This window comes from Centruroides sculpturatus, unplaced genomic scaffold, assembly GCF_000671375.1.
Source record: "Centruroides sculpturatus isolate CEXI.00-Female unplaced genomic scaffold, Cexi_2.0 scaffold50, whole genome shotgun sequence".
NCBI lineage: Eukaryota > Metazoa > Arthropoda > Arachnida > Scorpiones > Buthidae > Centruroides > Centruroides sculpturatus.
Window position 1 is genome coordinate 854,484 of NW_019384891.1, and position 8,922 is coordinate 863,405.

General features: G+C 32.3%; 1 protein-coding gene across 9 annotated transcripts in view; it reads left to right on the forward strand.

The window, feature by feature from the left end:
* The window catches only part of LOC111631238 (protein regulator of cytokinesis 1-like), an 85,820-nt gene that overhangs the window by 32,211 nt on the left and 44,687 nt on the right, over positions 1 to 8,922 (forward strand). For all 9 annotated transcript variants that reach the window (XM_023375448.1, XM_023375447.1, XM_023375442.1 and 6 more), the window contains exon 4: positions 2,334 to 2,504. In XM_023375448.1, the coding sequence (XP_023231216.1) occupies positions 2,334 to 2,504 (171 nt within the window). The remainder of the gene's footprint in view (positions 1 to 2,333; positions 2,505 to 8,922) is intronic.

Consider the following 8,922-nt stretch of genomic DNA (forward strand, 5'->3'; position numbering starts at 1 on the left):
CTGGCAGGGCAAAAAAATCCTTAGTTAATTAATTTTCATTATAGACAGCTTTATAAAAGTATAAAAGCTCTCATAAAGTATTTTTCTGAGGTCTGTCTTATCAGGTAAATTACTGTACACAGTGTATTCATTAATTTTCATTTTCATGTAGTAAAGGCTCTATGCCTTCATAAAGTACGTACTTTTCCTTTGTTTAAGGGTATTTGGGCAGTTTATTCTCTGTTGTATTCTCAAGCAAACAATACGTACAAGTACAGTACAGTATTTTCTGAGGAAACACGCATACTTATCCTTTTTTAACGCCATTCCCGATAACCCGGCATTTTCACAAACTTGGCCATTCTTCGGTCCACATTAGGCCGAGTTTTCGAGGTTCTACTGTATTATTTTTTTCTATTTTTATTATTTAGGGGATAACATGTCTAGATTATAGTAATAAGTATTAAAATTTTATCAAGAAAAGAATATTTTAAAAAATTACTTCTACAGACACTTTCAATTTTTACTTAGAAATAAATTCATTTATTACAAAGAAGACAGACAAAAGTTTATTTGAAAAACACAAATATTTGTTTTATTTGGGTCTAATTAATAAAAAATGACAAAACACAATTTTAAAGTGCATTTTTATTCAAATAATATATTTATAAATAATATTTAGCCAAAAACGTAGCTGAGTCAAATTTATGTAGCCCAAAAAGTAGCCAATGTGCCAAAACTAAAAACAGGGTAGCCAAATTTGGTGCAAAGTAGCCAAATCTGGCAACTCTGCTTGGTTGGTTTATATAGAGACTTTAGCCTAGTTGGCCCTCTTTGACTGGTGCCGCCTGGTGTTTAAATAAAGTGGCCAGTGTGATTGATGTAACGTTCCAACACCGCCACCACTGTTTCATCAATCCTAGCTTTTGGATATTAAATACAATGAATGAGGCATTGCTGCTTTAGTTGTATACTTTTTTTTTCTTTTAACAAATAGATACACAATCAAAAGCCACAGTGAATAGTTTATTGGTTGTAAATAACCAAGTCTAGCTCATTACTGCCTTAAGCGATGTGGGACTCAACGCATGCATTCAAGTCTGACTCCAGCGAACAAAATTTGTTTTGAAAAAAAAAAAAACAATTATTTAGCTTTCTATGCTAGTATTTTTATTGAATAAAATTTGCTTACCTTCTATAGACCTTTGTCTGTGACCTCTGCAAGTTTCATAGTTATATACAAAATCTAATTGGTTTACAACAGTTAAGTCAGTCCCTTGAGAGATAGTAGTAATGACCAAAAATCTTTTGTTTTAATTGCTTTATTCCAAAACCCTGACCTCCCTCAAAGCCTACTTGTAAAATTCTGCAAATATCAACTGGACTAATTTTCTAAATTTTTTTTTTTTTTTCGTATTCACTTTCACTCCAACATGAATATTTAAAATCAAAAATTAAAAAAATGGTTTTTTTAGAGCGTAATTTTGAAAATTAAACGGGTGTTAAGGGGCAGCTAGTGAGCACTAGTGAAGCAGTAGCAACCGAAACTTGGTTAGAAACTTGTAGTAGTTACTTTTGTTCGCTTTATAGAATGCTTTACCAGTATTTACATGGAATACTAAAATTAAATGAACAGCATCTAAAAATGGCTATAGAATTGCTAATAATGTCAGCGTACTGAGAATCAGATACAAGCTTATGAATGCTGCAAATGCTTGATGTGCTACGTAAGTAAGAACCGGAGCATAGACTCGTCAATTTCTGTCCATCCCTCTGTCCTGTGTGACTTGATCTGTAGCCATTTTACACGATGATGGGTAACTCTACTATTAAATTCATTGAAACAATATTCAAAAACAAGAATATGTATAGTTATATTTGTGATTTTTAGTTTCAATTTTTAATTTCGACCCCTCCCCAATCGACCCCTTAGCCGCATTGACCCCCCCCCCAATAATGTTACATCAACCCCTGGGGGGTTGATAGCGACCACTTTGGCAACCCATGCTGTAAGGCAGTGTTTCCCAACCTTTTTTGTGCTATGCCGCACCTAAGCCTTTCTAAAATTTTTATGCCCCCCCCCCCCCCGAAACATATACAGCGGCTATACGGTTAACTTAAACTCTGGACAAGTCCATTTTCGAATTGCCTCCCTTAACAATTGAATTGCCCTCCTGTGGGGTGTGGGCCCCACACTGGGAAACACTGCTCTAAGATAAATTATACATGAAGTCAGTCAGATTCATTGACATTGCTTTTGAAAATATGTTGCTATAAGGATTTATGAAACTTGCAGTAAAGTATTAATTTTTCATTAAGTATTTTATTGACAAATTAAAATATTTGGATTTCAGGAAAGTCGACAACATAAATTTTCTATTCTCAAACAAAATATAATTAAATTGATGGAAAGAATGGAACACAATCCAGAAACATCTCTTGAAAGAGATTTAGTATGTGAGGATGAAGAAGAGTTTTTATTGTCAAAAGAGAATCTTTTAGCAATGGAAGCATTACAAGAAAATGTAAGACTGGAAATTTAAATATTTATTAATAGATTGTTTTAACATTTTACAGAATTTTTAACAAATCTCATTTTATATTATAGTGCTTAGTATAGTAGAATTTACTTCTTGTAACCATGAATATTATTATTAATATTTTTAATTATTATATTATCAGTTGTCTAAGGTTATTAGAATTAGCAAGTCCTGAAACACACAACTTAAATACATTTATAAAATTTTACTTACTTTAATCATAATTTCAATTGTAATTTATTATCTTCAGATAAATAGACATCTTTTCAAGCTGTCATCATCAAAATATGGTTAATAGTTCATAACAATTGCATATTGTTAGTTATAATTAAAGGCAGACTGTTAAGACAGGTTCTAAAATTTAACCCTGATTTAAAAACTTTAAAACCATGGATTATGTAAACCTCTTTGTAAGAACATTATTTCTTATAGATCTCAGTTTAGATTACGATTCCTTGAACTTTTGTTGACTCCTTATACTTCTTTTATTTTTCTAATACAGTTAAATAATAATAAATATATCTGAGCCAGTATTAATCCACACACCATTTTCAAAGAAACAATGTACTTACAGTATGAAAATTTATAAAATTTTGAACTGTTATATATGTTACCGGCCAAACTAGTTTATCCTATGCGTGTCAGGATATACTAGTTTAGCCTAGGACAATCTAATTTGGTCTAAATACTTTAGGCTTAACTAGTTTGTCCTAGGCCGAACTGATTTAGAATTATTATTTAAGTCAGGCCTGGCCAACCCAAATTGTTTCACGGGCCACTTTGATCAAGCATAACATTACAATGGGCCACAATTTAGGCAAACATGCTTTTAAAAAAGTAAAACAAATACAAAATGAATAAGATTTCATTGTTATAACAAGAGTTTGTGCTCGCACTTGCACATTATAACAATGACACATGCAAATTTTCATTTATTTAATTGTTTTGGTGTACATAAAATGGAAAACGAAAGTTTTAATAGGTATATAACATCGCTTAGCGTGCCACACAGTTTAATGTGACAGGCCGCGAGTTGGCCAGGCCTGATTTAAGTATATTAATGGTTAAAATAAAATTAAAAGGTAATCAATTAGATGAACAATATTTATTCAAACATAGTCTACTTAATTATAAAAAATGTATTGATTAGAAGTGACACAACACTTATACAAAACTATGAAATAACAATAAGCTAATCAGTACTTATCAGTTTGTATTTTTTTTATTAAGCCATGCAAGTTTAAAGGTAATTAACTTTCAAAAATATTTTCAAAAATTCAAACAAAATAATAAAAATAACTTTTAAAGTCAAACTAAAATTAAAAATGAACTTGTTTGTGTTTCTTAGTGTAAAATATAAAATATTTAATCTTTTATTTATTTTTACAGGGTGGGTTAAAGTGTACCTAGGTAACCCCAATGGCAGCACTTAGGACTGTTTGTGCTCCCGGCGAACTCCTCCTGGAAGGGAGCAGCCGGCAGGCCGCCCATTGTTTAACGTTACTAGTTACCCTGCGTTTCTATATGCAGCGAGAGTGTAGCGAAAAGATGGCACGAACAGTGTTGGCCAATTAGAAACCAGTTTCAGTGTGTTCGCTGTAAAGGTCTTCTTGAGTGCTGCATAAAGAAACGCAGGGTTATTGATTCACGGTACTTTTTGAACAAAAGAAAAAAGGAAACGTCTACTAAAATTTATGTAGTTAATGTAATCAAACCAACCTAACCGAAACACCGCCATTGGGGTTACCTAGGTACACTTTAATTACCGGGTGTACTGTGGTGGCATTTCGAATTACTACAAAATAATTTTTTTTATGCTGGCACCTATTTGTAGTACATAAATCAGTTTGGCCTAGGTCAAACTAGTTAAGCTTAAAAGTATTTAGGCCAAACTACATTATCCTAGGTTAAACTAGTATATCCTGACATGCATAGGATAAATTAGTTTGGCCAGTAACAAATACATCCCCATTTGACTAATATTTTTTAGTGAACCATATTCAGTCAATCCTTGAAGTCATGCTGATTCCTGAGGATCAAAATTGACCATGTTGGGGATTGATTTAGGCCACGACTCCACTAGTGTAAAAACGGGCATAAAAGTCCTCGCCGTAAAAACTTTTTAATCATGTGACCATGATATTTTATGCCTGAGCAAACCGTAAAAGCGAGTTGAGCAGTGTTTAACTTTCGACATGAATACAGCCGTAAAATGGTACCATCCACCAATCAGAAGTCAGTGAAATCTAGGTCATTGTGACATGGTGCAAAAATGGCGGAAAACGAGCTTTTGTGTATGTTCTCTCGTGGCTACTCTAGAATAGATCTGGAAAGATTTATCGAAAACATCAGAAAGTATTCATGTATCAACGACAAGAGGTATCTTGATTATAATAATGGGTGACTAAAACACACGATATGGATGGCCAAAGGAAAATCCTTCAATTTAATAGAGTATATAATAAAAAAGCTAAGCTTATATTATCTTAATAATATGATAACATCTTTACTTTCATATATTAACTTTTATTATTTTTACTACATTTGTAATTATAGTACAGAAAAACTCAGAATATAATCATTGTCTTTATAACTTCGATAGTACCGTTGCCATAAAATCTTTGCTGACTGGACCTCCACTGCAATCCAGACGCAAACACAAATAGGTCACGTGATTAAAAGTTCTTATGGCAAAGGTTTATACGCCCATTTTTACACTAGTGGAATCTTGGCCTTAGTCAATGACTAGAAGTTTTCAGATCAATTTTTAGACCTATCATACACTTTCTTTTCATTGTTACTGAGAAATTTAAGAATGGATATCATTTGTAATTTAGATGTTATTTGGGATAGAATGGGGTATAAGATGTTGGATTCTTTCCTCTTATAGTTGTCAAGAAAAATATGTTCAAACTTTTATAATTATATTATGATGCATATTTTGAATTGAATTCAAAATTAAATACATGAATAGAATATCAATCAAGAACTGTGAAATATCAATTATTAATTTCTTGGCAATTTAAAATGGAATTAAAATCATTCAAAGCCAAAGTAAAAAGTTTGTGAGAAAACCTTTAAAATAATTAATTTTTAAAAGTAATGCTAATTTTACTGTTTTTAACATTGATATTTATCAACCCTGTTTGACATGTACTGTGTTTTGTGTCAGTTGAAATACCATGTTTAAAAATTGAGTGTCATAGCAGTGACTTTGCACCAACTGACAAAATTACTGAATGACTACGTATATATATCAGAGTTGCTGATTTTATAAGGTTGCTCTAAAACACCTACAGTAATACTGAATATCTCATTTGACAGGTAATTGTTTACTTAGTGTGCAAATTTTAATTTCAAATTGCTTGTTGTCTATTTTTTTTTATTAACTATAGTAAATCCTAGATTTTTCAAATCAGATATCATTATTAAAATTGAGACAGAGAATAATCACCAGCAAAATTCCATTTTATTTTTATTCTCCAATTCTCTTTTTGGAGAATAAAGAAAAGTGATGTCATCTGAGAATATCTCAGATGACATCAAAATTCTTGTTTAAGTCAAAAGGATTTTTTTTAATGTTTGGGGATTCCTTAACAAGTACCACATCATGTGCTTTGCACAAAATAATTTCCGTAATTTAAAAAAAATTTTACATGGTGCATAAAACCATTCCTCATTATCTTTCTTCAGACAACATTGAAAACTTTGTGAAAAAAGCACAATTTTACTCACTTTCACATTTATTGAATGTGTGTTACTAAACTAATGAATGTGTAATAAGTTTAATTTAAGCTGTAAATAAAATAAAGCTTTAAAGTTACATATAATCTAAAACATGTAATTTGATTATTCCTCTATACAATACACTGTATCGAAAAAATAAGTGCACTTCAAGAGAGAGTGTTACTCAGCTAAAGCTTCCTTCTTTGAAATTATATAGCAAAATGATTTGTTTTTGAAATTCAATAGCAGGCAATAAAAGTGAATCTGTAGCACAATATCTCAGCTGAAAGTTTACACATGTTGAAAAACAAATTGATCATTCTCTTCAAATTTTTGAATATTATATGTACTACTGTTTACAGTAAAAGTAGACATGAGCTGGAAGGATCTATCAGATGAAAGGGATAAAAGGAGACATGTGATTAATATATGAGTAACATTAGAATTAAGAGTAATAAAATTTGTAAAAAAATTATGATAGAGTTGGTATTAAAACATAGAAATGTAAAAAAACAAAATAGTTGAAATAGATCAGATTCATGTGTCAACTCCCAAGGTGGTAGCCACATGGGTCCTTCCATTTGTTTCTTCTGACATGCACCCTTCCAGATCAGGCTGACTCATGTCTTTTGCACCTTGGACTGTAATGAAACTCTAGTGTAAGACCCAAAAGAAAATAAAGGGGCATACTTCTGTGTTACATTTGAATGCACTGACCTAAGAATTAATAAATCTTTGTATTATATTAGGGTTAATCATAAAATAAGTAGATTTATTTTTTGTTGGCAACACTGCATATAAAGAAGCTGTGGTGCATGTTGAACCATAATCTTAGTGCGACACTTCATTACAGGTTTTGGTTTGAGCCACCGATGACCAAACCAACAATATGGACTCCTCCAAAGGTGCCCAATGAGCTGTAATACAGTTTTTGGCAGCAGAAGGCAAAAAGTCAGCTACCATTTTTCAGAGAAAGGCAGTTTGTGCCACCTTTTGTGTGCCGCCATTTTCAACTGGTGTAGGAAGTTTGCAGGCGGCCATCAATCAATGAAGGATGACCCTCGTTCCAGTCGATCGTCGACAGTGACAGAATTTCAGAATTGTTCAAATAGTTTATGACCTCATTCAACAGAATCGACACATACAGCCCTGGACTCAGCCTCTGTGACTGCAGCGTGTTTGGTCTATTAAAGAGAAGTTTTAAGGGGCACTGGTTTCAGTCGGATGATGAGGTGCAGTCGGAAGAATGCAGTGGAGAATTGGCTGTTTCAGCAGCTCACCAGCTTCTTTGAGCATGGCATTCACTGCCTAGTGAAAAGATGGGACAAATGTCTTAACAACTGTGGCACTTAAACAACTTTGATTAATTAATTAAAGTTGTTTTTGTCAATCTACAATTTTTGTCGTGTACTTATTTTATGATCAACCCTAATACAGTATATTAATTGTTTTCGGGTGTTTTTAATGTAAGTAGTAATGTAATAAAAGCAAAATTCCATTAATTGTAGTTTTTACTTACCCCACATGATTTTTTTAGTTAATTATCAATATAAGGATTCCAAAGCTGATTACAATGAGTAGATTCTACTATTTTCTGTTTTGTGCAAGAAGAATGAAATATTTTAAGCATTTCTTATGTAGCTCATAACTTAAATACATCAAATTTAAAATATATACTAGAGCAGTGGTTGACAACCTATATACACTGGAATGCCACACAATTTTTTTTCCAAGTATTAGACACTCGTGCCACTGAAATCAAATTAGTGAAACTATATTAAGAAAAATTTATTTGACTATAATAATACACTGTAGTAAACTCCTATAATGAAAACATCATTAAAAATATTACAAAATTTAAACATTAGTGACTTTCTTGAGGTTAAACTTTGGAAGCTAATACTTAAATATTTGGTTCATAGTTTTAAGTTTGTAACTTTATGCAAATTTCTGAACTTTCTTCAGTTAAATGATTTCTATATGGATTTATAATATACAGTATTTCATGATTGAGAATGTTTGCTCACAATTAGTTTGTTGTACTGAAAACAGTTAAAAGAGCAAATGTGACTTCATACGTGAAAATCTCTCTGGAAGTTTGTTTCACATTTTAGAGCCGCCGCAAACTACAGGATGTGGGAACTAGTGTATGCTCACTCGCGCTCCTAAGCCCCGCCTTTTTTCCCCATGATGCTATGAGCCATTTTTGCTAGGTAAGCTACGCGGGCACGAAGCAGCCGCAAACTACACTTTTGCTCGCGTAACGTAGTCCACATGACGTGGATTCCACAGATGTAGATTGGCTATAGAACAAGATTTTATTATAACTTATACTTGTAATCAGTCAGTTTTCGTTCCGAACTTCGAAACAGCATGGAAAAAAACATGTTTACTAGTTAAGCCTAACTAGGCTTAACTAGTTGAAAAATATTTATACTGTATATTACTATTTACATACAATGGTTATACTATTTTCTTTTCAATACTGAATGTATTAATCATGTAATTTACGTACATCGATAAAATTCTATTATTTCTTTTTCGATATGTGACATGTTTATGTAGTCATCCGTCTTCCCCGCTCTCTCTTGCTAGCGTAAATGCTCTAGTTGTTGAATTCTGTGAACAGCGAGCGTACTCTCGTATCGCTGCGCTAGCGAAGGAAAAACAGCGTGGG